Source organism: Zootoca vivipara, chromosome 10 (assembly GCF_963506605.1).
Source record: "Zootoca vivipara chromosome 10, rZooViv1.1, whole genome shotgun sequence".
NCBI classification, from domain to species: Eukaryota; Metazoa; Chordata; class Lepidosauria; order Squamata; family Lacertidae; genus Zootoca; species Zootoca vivipara.
This window is the reverse complement of record NC_083285.1, coordinates 20,748,454-20,767,068: the sequence shown is the minus strand read 5'-3', so window position 1 is coordinate 20,767,068 and position 18,615 is coordinate 20,748,454. Positions and strand designations below refer to the sequence as shown.

The 18,615-nt window shown below is 42.9% G+C and overlaps 1 protein-coding gene across 2 annotated transcripts in view; it reads right to left on the bottom strand.

Moving 5' to 3' along the window:
* The window catches only part of DOCK4 (dedicator of cytokinesis 4), a 245,094-nt gene that overhangs the window by 120,974 nt on the left and 105,505 nt on the right, over positions 1-18,615 (bottom strand). For both annotated transcript variants that reach the window (XM_035128338.2, XM_035128339.2), the window contains exon 9: positions 862-943. In XM_035128338.2, the coding sequence (XP_034984229.2) occupies positions 862-943 (82 nt within the window). The remainder of the gene's footprint in view (positions 1-861; positions 944-18,615) is intronic.

Below are 18,615 nucleotides of genomic sequence, written 5' to 3'. Positions count from 1 at the left end.
CAACTTGAATCCATTGGTTTGGGTCCTAGTCTTCGGAGCAGGAGAAAATAAGCTTGCTCCATTCTCCATGTCACAGCCCTTTGGGTATTTGAAGATGGCTATCGTATCTCCTCTCTGTCTCCTCTTTTTCAGGCTAAAGATACCCAGCTCCCTCAACCGTTACTCATAAGGTTTGGCTTTCAGACCCTTGATCAACTTGGTGGTCCTCCTCTGCACACATTCCAACTTGTCAATACACTTCCTAAATTGTGGCACTCAGAACTGGACACAGTATTCCAAGATGGCAACCGTATCGTGAAATATCGAAAGGGCTGTAACATGTGAAGTTCTACTTCCTTGAAGACAGGGAATGCCATTGGTGATGGGGTAAGCGGAAGTCAGTAAAGGACTGCCCGACAAATCTGGAATGAGTATATTCATCTTGCAATCAATATAACCCAGTTCCCTAACCCTCTCTGTTAAATTGGACTGGCTCTCAAGTTCTGCAGAAATCAAATGAGGTTTACTTCTTAAAATGTGGTTTCAAGTCTACTTTCTAGAAAGGAAGCCCCATTGAACTTGTGTAGCCCTGGGTTGCAAGAGATTTATTTGATTTGACAAGTAAGATACAGAAAAGAAACACACATTCAAGTTATCAAGGTGGCTGTCATACCTATTTGGCACAGTTGCTGGTACCCAATGGAAGGGTACTGGACAAAATGAATGGTAAGTCTGCACAGCTATGCCCACTCTTTTGTGCTTTGTAGTGTGCTTTTTATTTCTACAACTGGACTACCAGCAAGCAGGCAACCCCGTTAACCAAGTCTTGATTTATTTATTTTTGCAATTACCAAATGCAGACAAAAATAAACACCCACTCACCACAAAAAGAGAACAATGTCTTTCTGGCTTCTCTGGACATTTTGGCAAACCATTCCGATTCAATTTTAAGAAAAATCTCTCACTGCAAAAGAAAAGAAGCAATGTAATATAATGGGCAATATTAAAATCAAGGAGAAAATACATCTAACACATCTGAGTAAACATGTTTTTGACACTGTTTCCACAGCACACGTTTCCAATATTCACAGCTGACACTGCAAAGAAGTTAAACCTTCTTGCTGTGTGGCAGAAGAAAGCTTATTTGAAGTGAAAATCTAGAATTCCATGGGAATGGTGCAATGGTTTCAAGAAATGCTGACTTTAAATCGAAGCCAGATGTGATCTTTAAAGACACTTTAAAGATCTTTAATTAAATTAGCAAATGGGAAACACATCAGAGCTAATGTTTCAGAAGTTATGAGCGCATATAGGATATTAGGTCAATCAGAAGGGGCATAATCACAAAGTTTGTAAGAAAAACATTACGGTTCATCCAAAATAGTGTGCGTGAGAGGAGGGGGGCATTAACGTCATTCTAGGGCCAAAACACCTGTGATGTTCTGTGAAATTACATCTTACAAAATGAAGCTGTGGGTGCTACAAATTAAAGAGCAGGGGACTGTCCCAAAAAAAATGGCGACCTGAGGAACATGTAAGGATGGAGATCCCCCCTTTTCACCATTCCATGTACTGGAACAAAATTTTACTTCAGCATTGGTTAGCATCCTTCTCTGTACCTGATGGCAGCAAGCTAGGTTAGTGGTTGTAGGACAGGTTCCCAATCTCCCACAAAAGGGATCGATCAGGGAGCTCTGGAAGAATGGCCAGGGAGGCTGCAGCTGCTCACCCCCCAATATGCCAACCTGAGGCAATATATGTCAACCTGAGGCAATTGCTTCACTGCCTCATGGCAGGGCCAAGCCCACACAAGAGTGGTGTGAGGAAGGAGAGTTTTAATCACCTCCCCTCATCCTGTTTTCAGCTTTAAAAAAGCCCCCATCTGCTTCACATCCTGCATAGGAAAAGATATGAGGTTCCTTAGGTTTTCCTTGAAGGGCGAAAACAGTTGAGGCGGGGGGCACACACAGACACACACCCACATACAATTTTTAAAGGGGGGGAAATGAGCGATGTCCCTTTCTTCTGCTTTAGCTTGAAGCTTGCCCCAGTTTACTTTGTAAAACAAAATGAACAGAGACAATCCACACACAAGACTGCATCGCATTAGCGTGGCCCAGCAGTTGTTCATCACCTTTGCCATAAACAGCATCAATTTTAAGAAACCGACATCTAATTTTAGCCACTACCACAGAAAACAAATGTCAGTAGGATCAAATAATTAAGACCGAGAAAAAGCAGGCTCCCCACACAAGGCTTTTCTTTTTCACTTGCTGTACCTTCCAATCATCTTACCATCAAATCCCATCATACATAAGAGATCACTCCGTACATTCCTTTTTAACTATAGCTTTCTCAGCTGTTTCCTTGGCTTCTGCCAAGGCTGAGCGACTGCCACACATATGCTGTCTTCCATATGCAACGACGAAAATAGCAACCAGAACATCTATGCAAGCACAATAGAAGTACTAATAGTATATATTGTGTATTGTGTGTGTGTGTGTGTGTGTGTGTGTGTGTGCGCGCTGAAACGGATGCAGCTTAATTCTCCTATTGCCGAGGGGGCAACTGTCAGTGTCTGGCAGGAAATCAGGCCCCAAGCAGTTGGGTTTCCAAGTTTGGGGGGAGGTGACCATCAGTCTGAAGGGGCCAAGAGGTGAAAAACACTGTCCAGGAAAAGCAAGGGTCAACTTCTCTAAGCAGCAGGCAAAGATCAGAAGCAGGACGCCTAGTCCAGGGCATGCAGGCCAAATTCCTTTAGCAAGAATGTGGGAGGAATAGAAGAACAGGATCTTAGATTGGCAGGATTCTCTAATGGGGAAAATGTTGCTCAGTCTGAGGGCCAGGAGTCAGAACTGGTTCCAGGTTCGAGAGGGCAAACAGCACATGATTCCTCAAAACTATGCTACAACACCAGCATTAAAACGGTAGCTAGATTCAGCTCCCTGTTGCTGCTCAGATCACTAGGGAAGAATGAAATGGGGGCACCAAAGACATTGGCCACCTCTGCTGGAGTCCAGGCAGCTGCCCAAGGGTGCCTGGTAATCATCTCTGGTATAGAGAGACTGGACCTTGGGGTGATCTCACTCTGTCAGGTGGCAAGGTTGGCACTGCAGCCAAGGTGGTACCATGGAAGAGCTCAGTCTCCAAAGCATGAATCCACAGTCACATGCTGGTGGCCCAGAAGGAAAGGCACTAAATACTGATTGTTGGGGAACACAGTTTAGTAACACACCCACACCTCGCATAAACGCTAATCAGGAATTACTGCAATGCCACTTCACACAGAAACAACAACCATGTTGGTGTCTGGTGGGCTTCCCACAGGAAAGCATTCCATAGAGGGCCCGTTCTGTCACTACTATCCTCTGCAGAGCCGGCCCTACGTGCAGGCTGGGTGGCACAGGGCACCATGGCGCCGGCCCGCCAGGAGGGCGCCGCGAGCTGCGCCAACCCGCTGGCCGACCGGTCCGCCGCGCAGCTGCGTTTGCCCGCCCGCCTGCCGCGCAGCAGCGCCTGCTGCACCCGCGCTGCGCTGGGAAACGGGGTGGGAGGGCGCCGGAACGGGGCGGGAGGGCGCTTGAGGGATCCGGCGCACCATGGCGCCGAGGGCGCTTAAGACGGCGCTGATCCTCTGGGCCTCCTTTGGAGTTGGTACAAGGAAATAGGCCTAGTGTAAAAACTAGCACTTTGAAACGGGACTTTGAACAAATAAGATTATGTAAATATTGCCTTTGAGGATCCATACATAACAAGCAAATTTTCCATCTAGCTTGTGGCTCTGCAGGGTGAGATGCTGAAAAGATAGTGACCAGTAAACCCTGAGAGACATGCTAGCATTAATCACACTCCTGGATTAAAAACTGATGGCTAGAATAACACCACTTTTTAGGATATTTGCCTGATGTGCTTTCCTTTTTATGTTCATCTGTCCAACTCTGTCACCAAAATCAAGAACAGTTATTGTGAATGCCTATGATGCGCTCTACTTCGGAATGTGTTTCTATGAATTTACATGTGTGCGTTGTAAAATTAATTGAACGTTCTCAAATGCAAGCCCTACTCTGATCAGCCACAGTACTCCTAAAAATATCTCAGCTCACACATTTCTAGACTGTCACCAGTAACCCCCCTCAACTGACAAAACCCAGGCCTCTGCAAGTTGAAATTAAAAACATGCACTTAAATATATATTTAGCTGATTGTCTACCACCTACTTAGCAAGCTTGCTTTAAAGTGTGTTTAAAAGAAAAAAAACTTGTTGAAAACTGTAGTAAGTTGCATCTCCCGTCACAAACTTCTAGCTTATTATTGTCACCAAATCCATGTTCATCTCTCTCACCTTCCAGGGAGTATTACTCCTTCTCTCTCTCTTTCTCCAAGTTGTCTTCCAAATCAATGTACAGGTGGAATGAGAAACTCAACTATTTGGGCAAATATCAGGAAAAGAAAGGGCTTAGAATGCTACAGAAGTATGCTTAACCACTAAACTGGAGTTTCACAACTTGTGGGAAAGGGAGAGTAACTAAGAACACCTCCCATATTATTATGTACTCCCAGTTCCACAAATGTAAGAAAGTTTAGAGACAGAGAATGTGATTTATCTGTTATTGAACTGCACCACTTCAGACTGCCTGTGGGAAATCCAACTTTTGAATGCCCTGGCCTGTTGGGGCAAAAGAGGAAACGACTCTGCATGACTTGCAAACAAAAACTAGCACACTAGGAAGGGAGAAGGATATACAAGAACATACAGTATCTCCTTGCCATGCTGATTTTGGCATGTGTGCGGAAACATTTTATACAAGGGAAATTTCTGAACATTTCATTCCTCACTTGCAGGCTGAAGTGGTGCAGTTCAGCAGCAGAAACTGCACACGGGATAGTCGATTATGTACAACAAACAGATAACTTTTGAGGGGTGTAGCTCTGTGGTGGAACACACAGCAGTGGTCCAGTGTTCAATCTTTGGCATCTCTAATTTAGGCTAGGAATGACTCCGCCTGAAATCCTGTCACGTGGAGAAGAAGCCCTAGGATCTTGTGGCAATTTTTGTGAACGTTGGACAAAGAGAGAAAGCAAGCAAGAAAGCAAGCTAGATGGATAGCTCAGTCAGTAGACTTTTAATCTCAGGGTGTGTGTTCAAGCCCAACTTTGGGCAAAATGATTCCTGCATTGCAGGGGGTTGGACTAAATGAACTTTGTGGTCCTTTCCAGTACTACTATTTTATGATTCTATGATTCAAACACTGTTTCCTTTACTAACCAGATGGGTGGGATAGGTATGGCATCCCTTACTGGCTTTTATTTCCTTTAAGTCAACATTCATAGTTCATGGCCAAAACATGTCAAAGTTAAAGTTTTAGCAGCAAGACAGCACAGCACTCTTTCCCTCTTTCTCTCTCTCACTTCACAATCTGTCCTTTTATTCCTCAGCAAAAGCAATAATGATGCATCTACTTGGCACCTCCTGTCTAAACAACATGTTTTGAGATTTTTTTGCCACGCATTTTAAAGAGAAAACCAAAACCAACTGTTAAGCTTGTCCTTCCTAGGCCTAAGGAACCATCAATTTTAGCCAATTTCAGCAAATGTGAGAGCAGTGATGATGGGCTGAAATGGATGACAATACTGGAAAAAGACAAGTCTTTTGGGGCAAGCTGCTTGGAACTGTTGCTGGATCACAGAAACAGTAGTTATGTGAGAAACTGGCATCTTGGGGGGCTGAGAACCTGATGGGGTTAAAGTAAACATCGTATGTGTGAAGATGCTAATGACAATGACAACGGCATCTTAGCAACTGTGGAACCATAACAACATCAGAGAAAATAGAATTTTTATTATTTATTTATGGGTCGCTTTTTACTTTCTTCTCAAGGTGATTTACAAACACACAAAAAAGGCTGGAATTACTTTTCAAATGCTTCTGAAAACAGACACCTAAAGACAGGTTTGAAAACAGTACCAATGCTGGGGCTAATATATTTTCATTCAGCCAGGAAAGTCTGTCAAAACAAAAATATCTTCATTTATTTCAACAAAGTATGGATAGGCAGAGGTGCCATCTTCTTAAGAGGATTGACAAGGCCCATATGTGACGCCATGCAATGTCATGCGTGAGATGTCATGCATGTATTGAGGGGGCTCGGCCTCTAGGAATTGGTACACCTGTGGATAGGGAGTGCCTTCTGTATCTCAACAGAGAATGTAAGAAATGAAAGGGCTGTAAAGGAGGGGAAATGCTGGTGAATAAAGGATGTTCATTCAGAGGCGCCTTTCATTGCTCTCTTCTGCCTTCTTGCACTCTCACCCAGCTGAGGACACAATTTCTGTGGCCTACTGCTCTGGCTCGGCAACCATTTATTGCAAAATTTTAGGGTATGTGTGTCTTGTTTGGTCACCTGGCTTGAAAGGGCAGACTCCACCTACTCGCTCGGGGAAGGGGGAGGTTTGATGCTGGCATCAAGTTTTAGTTGTGGATATGCATTACTTTTGCTTCTATCTGAGTGACATGCATAGCTGGCAAGTTTTCCCTTTTCTCGCGAGGAAGCCTATTCAGCATAAGGGGAAATCCCTTAAAAAACGGGATAACTTGGCAGCTATGGTGACATGGCGTGTTTATTGTTAGACCTTATTACAAATTACTGTACCAGTGGATTGTTTAATTATATGCTATATTAATTAATATGAGATATTTTCATTGCTCTATTGTTCATGACTCATATTCAGGCATCCCCAAACTTTGGCCCTCCAGATGTTTTGGACTACAATTCCCATCATCCCTGACCACTGGTCCTGTTAGCTAAGGATCATGGGAGTTGTAGGCCAAAACATCTAGAGGGCCGCAGTTTGGGGATGCCTGCTCATATTGCTACATTTTGTTATTGCTGTGAGCCGCCTTGAGCATGGTTTACTATGGAAAGGTGGGATACAAATAAATGAGCCAGATGTGTTAGAAAACGTACAAATTAGTATATAGTGCAAAACTTAGAAATTATGTTTGATAATTAGGTGGATTGCAGAGAGGCCAAATCTTTGGTTAGGATAGGAGCAAGCAATACTAAACTCCGACTGATTGTTGCTAATCTTGCACATTATTATCTAAGCACTTCATTGCTACAGTACATCTCCCCCCCCTTACATTGCTTTTCTTTTTTTGAAAGCTACCGTAATAATACTCTGTATGAATATTGTTCTCTGAAAAGCACTGTCTATCAAAAATGATTGATTTGTTTCAGTTACAACCTTGAGTCTTTTATCACTGGTTCTGCCTTGCTCCCTGACCCGCTGGGTTGCTAAAGTACAAATGTGAACCTTGATTACATCACCAAATTAACACCAATTACAAGACACAGAGGATGAAAAGAATGCTGAGGAGAGAGTTATGGCTGGATAACAGAACAGCTTAAGGGGGTTGTGATAAGCCGCAGAAGTAGAATCAGCTCCAGAAATAACATGACTTCCATGCCAACTTGTAGCTGCTGAAGGCAGCTCCATACATTACAACTGCCAAGGGAAACACCAGCATTTCATCAGTGTTTCCTACACAGCAAATGTGTAACTACACAACCTTTAGAAGACATCTGAAGGCAGCCCTGTATCAGCAAGTTTTTATTATGCTTTTGTATTTCTTGGAAGCTGCCCAGCGTGGCTGGGGCAACCCAAGCAGATGGGTGGTATATAAATATTAAAATTATTCTTCTTGTTGTTGATGATGATGATGATGATAACCATATCCAGTAGCAGAGGCAAGCTTTCATGCACCCAGCACCTGTTCATGGTTCTAAGGTAGGAGAAAACAACAGAAGTGCACTTGATCATCTTTGTGGCCACAGCCTGATCAGAGATTCAACCCTCCAGGTGGGCATGGAGAAAGAGTAAGCATGCATGCTTCTGTTAGCCTTCACCAGTTCTGAGCTGTGTCTTTTGGTGCACGTGTGTGTGAGCAACTATGCTCCAGTTTATTCTTGATACCATGTTATGTTTCAAAGATGCAACATGAAGACAAGGCTACCCAACAGGGGTGCCAACTTGAATAAAATATTGTGGGGACCCAGGTAAGCCCTGCCCCACATAATCAATCACATGATGCAGTGCACATGCACCATTTTAATGGGAATGCTTATCAACTTTGTGGGGACTCAGCCCCTCAAATATTTTATTGTGGGAGCCAAAGCCCCCACAGACCCTAGGAGTTGGCTCCTATGCTACCCAAGGATGTTTTGACCTCTGAACAGAGTCCATGTCTAATTTAGTAACATCTTTGCTTTGCTTCCAATACCTCTTTTTCCCCTTCTGCTGCTTCTTTTTTTCATTTAAGGCATTTAATTGACAGCCTCTCTGCCTGAAGGCAGCCGAAGCACGATGCAACATTAAAAACCAACAGTACAATTCGGGGAGGCAATAAAATTACAGAAGCCTAATAAAGCCTAATGTTACAATATAATTTTAAGAATAGCATCAGCAGTACAGAAAATCTATACAGCAACAAAATGCAACAGGAAACGTTTCCACTAGCCGCCACTTCAACAAGTGTGTGTGCATTGTGGAGGGAGGAAATACACAATTCAGTGCAGTAAGATTCTCATATCAACCCTTTCCTGATGAAATTTCTCACTTGCAAATATGGTTGCTGGAAGCAAGCATGGTTTCTTTTCCTCTAAACCACCCACAGCCAGGCTAAGCAAACATAATTGAGAGTAAAAAATACTAAAATACTGCAAAGCATTATTTATAGCTCTCTGTTCACTAGTGCTGCAGTGCTAAAACCTTCATAATCTCACATTGGTGCGTGTATGTGTGTATTGTTGCCTGTATTTTTAAACTCTGTTTCAAAACAAAAGTAAAATCCCACGGAACCAAGAGACCCATGCAATCCCGCATCCATGTGTGGCTATGTTGTCTGAGTAACATAGCTCTGCAGGATAGTATCACGGAGAAGCATCTTTAAGAAGCTCTAATTCTTCATCTAACCAGCCCTATCATGTTCGACCTCATTCACTCTTTATAACAAAACCTGCTGTGAGCAGGTTTATGCAATTTATTTTTCAATTTGTAATTAAGCTCCTACAGTCCCGGCAACAATTCAGTAATTATATTCTGGAAAACCAGAATGAATTAATCCCATTGCCATTTTTATTCTCTCTCTCTCTCTATTACAAATATCCATCCAAACTTCATTTACAAATCCAAGTAGCACATCCAATGTACCTAAGTTTTTAGTACGAAGTGCAGTTTGGGTTGCTCAACCACAGAAAGATTACATTTATGGGTCATGAAGATGGAGCATAGCTTTATAAAAGCTCATAAAATTAACAGTCTGGAGGTAGGACAAAGGAAAAAAATATTTTCCATCTCAAAGCAGTAGATCTCAGGGTCATCAAATGACATTTCAATAGGTTCACAACACACAGAAGAAAACATTTTTTTTCATGCACTGCATGACTAACTTCTGTAATTTATTGCTTTAATTGTGACTTTCTCTGACTTTAAAGAGGAATGTACAGATTGAATGACAATAGAAATATTAATGTGTATTAGACTGAATAGGAACAATTTGTATCAGGGAGCAGCACAGACACACCAGAGCATATTTTATGTGGTGCAATGATGTTTGTTGTTGTTGTTTAGTCGTTTAGTCGTGTCCGACTCTTCGTGACCCCATGGACCATAGCACGCCAGGCACTCCTGTCTTGCACTGCCTCCCGCAGTTTGGTCAAACTCATGTTCGTAGCTTTGAGAACACTGTCCAACCATCTTGTCCTCTGTCGTCCCCTTCTCCTTGTGCCCTCCATCTTTCCCAGCATCAAGGTCTTTTCCAAGGATTCTTCTCTTCTCATGAGGTGGCCAAAGTATTGGAGCCTCAGCTTCACGATCTGTCCTTCCAGGGAGCACTCAGGGCTGATTTCCTTAAGAATGGATAGGTTTGATCTTCTAGCAGTCCATGGGACTCTCAAGAGTCTCCTCCAGCACCATAATTCAAAAGCATCAATTCTTCGGCGATCAGCCTTCTTTATGGTCCAGCTCTCACTTCCATATATCACTACTGGGAAAACCATAGCTTTAACTATACGGACCTTTGTCGGCAAAGTGATGTCTCTGCTTTTTAAGATGCTGTCTAGGTTTGTCATTGCTTTTCTCCCAAGAAGCAGGCGTCTTTTAATTTCGTGACTGCTGTCACCATCTGCAGTGATCAAGGAGCCCAAGAAAGTAAAATCTCTCACTGCCTCCATTTCTTCCCCTTCTATTTGCCAGGAGGTGATGGGACCAGTGGCCATGATCTTGGTTTTTTTGATGTTGAGCTTCAGACCATATTTTGCGCTCTCCTCTTTCACCCTCATTAAAAGGTTCTTTAATTCCTCCTCACTTTCTGCCATCAAGGTTGTGTCATCTGCATATCTGAGGTTGTTGATATTTCTTCCGGCAATCTTAATTCCGGCTTGGGATTCATCTAGTCCAGCCTTTCGCATGATGAATTCTGCATATAAGTTAAATAAGCAGGGAGACAATATACAACCTTGTCGTACTCCTTTCCCAATTTTGAACCAATCAGTTGTTCCATATCCAGTTCTAACTGTAGCTTCTTGTCCCACATAGAGATTTCTCAGGAGACAGATGAGGTGATCAGGCACTCCCATTTCTTTAAGAACTTGCCATAGTTTGCTGTGGTCGACACAGTCAAAGGCTTTTGCATAGTCAATGAAGCAGAAGTAGACGTTTTTCTGGAACTCTCTAGCTTTCTCCATAATCCAGCGCATGTTTGCTATTTGGTCTCTGGTTCCTCTGCCCTTTCGAAATCCAGCTTGCACTCCTGGGAGTTCTCGATCCACATACTGCCTAAGCCTGCCTTGTAGAATTTTAAGCATAACCTTGCTAGCGTGTGAAATGAGCGCAATTGTGCGGTAGTTGGAGCATTCTTTGGCACTGCCCTTCTTTGGAATTGGGATGTAGACTGATCTTCTCCAATCCTCTGGCCATTGCTGAGTTTTCCAAACTTGCTGGCATATTGGGTGTAGCACCTTAACAGCATCATCTTTTAAGATTTTAAATAGTTCAGCTGGAATATCATCACTTCCACTGGCCTTGTTATTAGCAGTGCTTTCTAAGGCCCATTTGACTTCACTCTCCAAGATGTCTGGCTCAAGGTCAGCAACCACACTACCTGGGGTGTACGAGACCTCCATATCTTTCTGGTATAATTCCTCTGTGTATTCTTGCCACCTCTTCTTGATGTCTTCTGCTTCTGTTAGGTCCTTACCACTTTTGTCCTTGATTATGGTAATCTTTGTACGAAATGCTCCTTTCATATCTCCAATTTTCTTGAACAGATCTCTGGTTTTCCCCATTCTATTGTTTTCCTCTATTTCTTTGCATTGCTCATTTAAGAAGACCCTCTTGTCTCTCCTTGCTGTTTTTTGGAAATCTGCATTCAGTTTCCTGTATCTTTCCCTATCTCCCTTGCATTTTGCTTGCCTCCTCTCCTCCGCTATTTGTAAGGCCTCGTTGGATAGCCATTTTGCTTTCTTGCATTTCCTTTTCCTTGGGATGGTTTTCGTTGCTGCCTCCTGTATAATGTTACGAGCCTCCATCCATAGTTCTTCAGGCACTCTGTCCACCAAATCTAAATCCTTAAACCTGTTCCTCACTTCCACTGTGTATTCATAAGGGATTTGATCCAGATTGTATCTTACTGGCCCAGTGGTTTTTCCTACTTTCTTCAGTTTAAGCTGGAATTTTGCTATAAGAAGCTGATGATCTGAGTTACAGTCAGCTCCAGGTCTTGTTTTTGCTGACTGTATAGAGCTTCTCCATCTTTGGCTGCAGAGAATATAATCAATCTGATTTCGATGCTGCCCATTTGGTGATATCCATGTGTAGAGTCTTCTCTTGTGTTGTTGGAAGAGAGTGTTTGTGATGACCAGCTTGTTCTCTTGACAGAACTCTATTAGCCTTTGCCCTGCTTCATTTTGAACTCCAAGGCCAAACTTTCCAGTTGTTCCTTTTATCTCTTGATTCCCTACTTTAGCATTCCAATCCCCTGTAATGAGAAGAACATCCTTCTTTGGTGTCATTTCTAGAAGGTGTTGTAGGTCTTCATAGAATTGGTCAATTTCACTTTCTTCAGCACCGGTAGTTGGTGCATAAACTTGGATTACTGTGATGTTAAAAGGTCTGCCTTGGATTCGTATCGAGATCATTCTGTCATTTTTGAGATTGCATCCCATTACAGCTTTTGCCACTCTTTTGTTGACTATGAGGGCCACTCCATTTCTACTACGGGATTCTTGCCCACAGTAGTAGATATGATAGTCACCCGAACTGAATTCGCCCATTCCCTTCCATTTTAGTTCACTGATGCCCAGGATGTCGATATTTATTCTTGTCATCTCATTTTTGACCACATCCAGCTTACCTCCACTCATGGTTCTTACATTCCAGGTTCCTATGCAATATTTTTCTTTACAGCATCGGACTTTCCTTTCGCTTCCAGGCATATCCGCAACTGAGCGTCCTTTCGGCTTTGGCCCAGCCGCTTCATCAGCTCTGAATCTACTTGTACTTGTCCTCCGCTCTTCCTCAGTAGCATGTTGGACGCCTTCCGACCTGAGGGGCTCATCTTCCAGCGTCATAACTTTTATATGCCTGTTGTCTTTGTCCATGGAGTTTTCTTGGCAGGGATACTGGAGTGGCTTGCCAGTTCCTTCTCCAGGTGGATCACGTTTAGTCAAAACTCTCCACTATGACCTGTCCATCTTGGGTGGCCCTGCATGGCATAGCTCATAGCTTCTCTGAGTTATTCAAGACAAGGCATTGATCCATGAAGGGGGCAATGATGTTTATAGATGCTGAAAAAGCCTTTGACAATGTATCTTGGGATTTCAGCACATGATAAAAATAAGTGATTTTCAGATGCTTGGGTTTTAGTTACCTTCCTAATTACCTGTCAGATCTTTCCATAGACCTCTGATTGGCTACTACAGAACACTGACTGATAGACCAGATGGGCTTTTGTTCTTAGCCAACAAAGAAAATCTTACGGTATTTTGACTGGTTTTGATACGTACTATGCCAATTCATTTGCTTGAAAAGAAGTTAAAGGGGGTGGATTCAGTCCTATAAACAGTAAATAGGTCATGGGCATGGTCCTTCTAGGCTGGCATGCAGCAGACCCAATAAACTGCAGATCCATCACACAACTCAATTCTTAATGCAGTTTTGTACCCCTCTTGGTAATAATCAAGCTGCGAGTCCATGTATTATACCCATGAGTGGAAGACCATGGGTGATTATTTTGAAATAAACATCCAGGACCAGATTAAATTACAGGCGGTCTGGGATGCAAGTAAGGCGGTGATGAGGGGACTGTTTATACAACAAAATTCAATCAAAAGAAAATTGAAAGGGAAAAAGAAATTTTAGATGAAATTATGGGAAAGGAGAAGGAATTACAGTTGTACCTCTTGTTACGAATGCTGCGGGTTGCGTACAACACGGGATACATACGCGCCGAACCCGGAAGTACCAGAACGGGTTACTTCTGGGTTCGGCAGTTCGCGCATGCGCAGACGCAACGAATGACATCATGCGCAGAAGCACAGAATCGTGCCATGCACATACGCAGATGTGGCGCTTCATGTTGCGTACTGCTCATGTTGCGTACGGGGCTCCGGAATGGATCCCGTACGCAACATGAGGTACCACTGTATAAAAAAAGGCAAACAAAGAGTTACCGTAGTAAAACAGGCAATTAGAACATTACAAATCCAATGTTCCATGATAGTTAATGAAGAAATTAGCTGGAAAATAAAAAAGAATGAAGGAGAAATATTTTGAACATGCTAATAAAACAGGAAAACTGCTAGCGTGGCAATTGGAAAAAAAAAGTGAACAAAGGAATTTTATAAACAAAATTAACATAAATGGAAAAACTACAGATAAGGTGAAGGAAATAAGAGAAGCATTTGTGAAATACTTTTCAGAATTGTACAAGAAAGGAAAGGAAAAGAATTTTAAAATAGAAGAATACATAAAAACTAGCAATCTGCCAAAAACAAAAGAGGAACAAGCAGGGATTTTAAACATCCAAATAACAACTCAAGAAGTTTCAGAGGCAAAAAGAAATGTAATTGGCTAAATTGGTTGATGATTGGTTTTGTAAAATTTATTCAATAAAAATATATTTTAAAAAAAGCCAAACGAATGAGCCCTTTTTGTTCAACAAAAGCACCAGAATACAATTTTGTGGTTTGGAGAGAAAAGACAGGAAGTACCAGGAGGTTTTTGACTAAGCAGCTGAGACAAAGAATATCGCATATCCACCTAGCTCCTCTTTCACGCTCTATAAATCATGTCTGCTTACACTACAGATGCTGACAACTACCAAGAGGAGCTGCCAGAAATAGCTTACCTGCAGTTAGTAAAACAAAACAGAAGCTTCCAAACAAGTTTCCCCAATCAGTTTAATTAAGCTGAGCCCTGACATATGCAGCTACGTCTCGGGCAAGAGGGCCTGATGGATGGCACCTAAACATTTTACACAGCAAACATGTGAAGTATGAATAACAAACAGATAGCTATCTTTAAGTTGTGTATATGTCTATGGGAACCCTGACTGAGCAAGATTTCATGTGCACAGACGTTTAAAGATGTATCCGTGCTTGTTCATCATGCCCACCTTTGATCAAAGGTTCCAAAACTTAATTGGCCTACCACCCCTTTCTCAAGAGGAAAAAAAACCCATTACTCAGCACTGCCCTCCATCCCCGGAAATCTAGTATGACCTGAGTGAACTCAGACCGCACTGTCCCAGGGGTGGGGCCAGCACTGCAGCCTGCCTGCCATTGGCCAAATAGGCAGGCAAGCTGCAATCCACTTCCTGGGCCTGGGTGAAACTGAAAAGGGTTCACCTAAACCAGAGGACCCAGGTGGCGCTGAGGGACCCAGGTGGCGCTGTGGTTAAACCACTGAGCCTAGGGCTTGCTGATCAGAAGGTTGGCGGTTTGAATCCCTGTGACGGGGTGAGCTCCCGTTGCTTGGTCCCAGCTCCTGCCAACCTAGCAGTTCGAAAGCACGTCAAAATGCAAGTAGATAAATAGGAACCGCTACAGCGGGAAGGTAAACGGTGTTTCCATGTGCTGCTCTGGTTTGCCAGAAGCGGCTTTGTCATGCTGGCCCCATGACCTGGAAGCTGTACAGCGGCTCCCTCGGCCAATAATGCAAGATGAGCGCGCAACCCCAGAGTCGGTCACGACTGGACCTAATGGTCAGGGGTCCCTTTACCTTTTTAAACCGGAGGAAACCCTTCACCTCCAGCACAACCACTGGATCCAGGGGAGGTTTGTCACCATCCCACAAGAGCAGCCAACCTGGCGGTTAAGTGCCATTACACAACAGATGAAGCAAGCAGTTTATCAAAATTTTCTTCTCTTCCTTCTTTATACTTCCACTGCCCCCTTATTTTTATTCAATGCCCCTCAATTGCACCCAAGGTTACTACCACACCCCTGAATCACCCACCTCCAGGGGATGGTATCACCCACTTTGGGAAACACTGCTTTAAATCCAGGGTTCCCAATACGGTGATTGTAGACACCACAGCGATCACATACACACAATGCTTACAAAGCACACTGCCCCTTGAGTTACTTGGGTGGGGATTGTTAACTGAGGTGTTGGGATTGTGCGGTACTGTCTGGGGCTTTTTTCATCTGTTTTTAATTGTTCGTTTTTGGGGGGTGCATATATTTTCCCTGTGTTTTCTTTCAGAAACGGAGAGCTCCTAAACATCAGCAGTTTTTCTTCTGTGAAACGTGTATTTTATTGTGCTCATGACACTTTTTCAGATTCCCAACGTGCCTCTGGGCCCCCAAAACCTTTATGTATATATAGCAAGATCACACCCTCCCTCTCATTCCGGGACTGCAAATCGCAAGTATGGAGAGTGGCCGCTATAAGAACAGGATGATGGAACAGACTGGTCTGATCCAGCACGACTCTTATATGTGCAGAGGACATGTAGTGGCCTAACTATACATTACACTAATTGTGCGACTCACTGCAATGTCAGGGATTTGAAAAACAAAACAAAACAAAAAATCCTAGGCACGGGCCAATCAGGAAGACTGCAGCATATTACACATTACATTCTCTGTATTTTACTTCATTTCTGTGAATCACTTCAGGGCTTACACTGCTTGTGGGAAGCAATTAATAAATTTAATACAGTGGTACCTCGGTTTATGAACAGAATTGGTTCCGGAAGTCTGTTCATAAACTGAAGTGTTCATAAACTGAAGCGAACTTTCCCATTGAAAGTAATGGAAAGTGGATTAATCCGTTCCAGACGGGTCCGCGGAGTACTTAAACTGAAGCGTTCATAAACTGAAGCATGGGTGTAATTGGTTCCGGAAGTCTGTTCATAAACTGAAGCGTTCATAAACTGAAGCGAACTTTCCCATTGAAAGTAATGGAAAATGAATTAATCCGTTCCAGATGGGTCCGCGGCGTTCATAAACCAAAAATTCATAAACCGAGGTGTTCATAAACCGAGGTTCCACTGTAAACTAAACTTCAGAGCTGAGGCTGAGAAAATGCCACCTTCGAAATTGATCGCCGTTTCTTTACCACCGCGGCAAAGAGTGCCATTTCCCCAGCAACACATTCTGTGAGACTGAGCTTGCTGCTCAAGAAACTACTTGCCTTTCTTCCCCCCCCCCCCTTACCGGTAAATATGTTTTTCTGAGCATATTTACAGCTCTAAACCTATTTACCAATCATGCTGAATGCATGTGTGGGTATCTCACCAAAGGTTTGCCTACAGAAGTTCAGAAAACATTACCTACCAAGTGGAGTAGAAAAGTATGCAAGGAAAGGAGTTGGCATTTTTCAGCCAAGACCCATTTTTACCCCATGTGCCACTTTTGCTGGGGAACTGCTTCCTTGAAGGAATAGTACCCTGCCCGGATCTCCAAGCCATCAGGCAATTGGGCTTGGGCCTACTGAAACAACATTAAGCAGCCTGTGGGAATTCCTTGTTCCTCCTCCATTCAAAGCAGTGCTGAATAAACTGGATGCCTCTTGTGGTGCAGATAGGTAATTTTAGACCCTGGAATTAATGCTCTTATGGAGATCTTATTTCCACCGTGAGACAAACTTTTAGCATTTCTCTTTCTCTCCCTGCCCTCCACCATTTCATGCTTTTACAAATGCTATTACATTCCTGCTATATTAGAGCAAAACAACAACAACAAAAGCATGAAAGAAACACTTTCAACTTTCAACTCACATCAATTATAGCATCATCACGGACACAGAGGGAAAACAGGTTGGTTTCCGCTGTCCTGACTATAAACATGTTTGTCTGGGAATGAGCACCATTTTGTTATTCCAAAAATGTAAGGTACTTTAAAGTAAATAATAATAAAATCAGCATCTGTGGCCAGGCACACACCGGGCCAGTCCTCCTCCAACTATAAAACGTATTTAAAAATAAGAATGGTTGCTGTGGTAACCAGCAGGTCCATGTCAGCCAGATGACCACACCTGCCATTCCCTGAGTGGTCAAGTGGGGGTGGGGGCCAAACTGCGAGGCTCTGGGCTTCGGCCCCAAGTTTCAAGAAAGAAGATTCTGACTAAACTTAAGGAAAAACTTTCTGGCAGTAAGAACTGTTTGACATTGGAGCAAGACCTACTAGGAAGAGCTGTTGGGGTTACTAGGCCTGCACTTGTTTTAACTTCTTTGAAAAAAAGAGTTATCTTCACTGACACTGTAATTTTCATTGCTGACCTACCCTTGACTCTGCTTCCTGACATACCTCAGCCCATGGGGTTCACCTGCTATGAACAGGGGGGTTAGCATCAGAATAGCTTAATCTAAAACAAAACAAAAGAACAAAGCTAGGAGAAGAAAAAGCAAGTTTCAATTTTAAGTGGCAAGAGCTCGAAAAAGGTATTAAGAGACAGATATTAAAACAACAAAGTTGGTTCTTTGAGACAGAAGAAAATGTATTGATGCAGCCATAATAAATCTTGTTCTGTGTCCATATGGATGATATATCTGTGTGCATTTGTGGGCAAGGTGAAATATGAAAGAAACAGTGTTTACGTTGACAGAGAGCAGCAGATTAACCTGACATTGAAGGAGCCGGGAACAGTCAGTCAGCTGTAATAGGACTCTCATATCATATTGACACAGACCTGGAATATACACATAGAGCAGAAAATCTTATCACGGCAGCATCTTTCACAGTCAGTGCCCAGGAATTTCCAAGCTAGTTATTCATGTTACTTGGGAGAAATTACATAAATTATTTTTTAGTACTTGGGAGCAAAATTTTGCTTGAAAAGGCAAGAAACCCCTTGCCCATACTACAGCAAATTTCCAGAAGCAATGGCTAACATCGAGCCTTTTAAGTCAGGCCTTTATAGTTTAATGGGTTGCTAGTTGTTGCATTGAATGCATTAACAATGGGAAGAGGGGTGGGGAAACCCCAACCTATGCAGATTCATTTACTAGCTAAAATCCTAGGTCTCATCACTGAGTTATTGCTTCTAGATTTATATTCTTATGCCAGTTTTCTCTCCTCTGGCTTCCACTTGCTGCAACTGAACTCAGCCAACTGGCAGGCTCATCAGGCA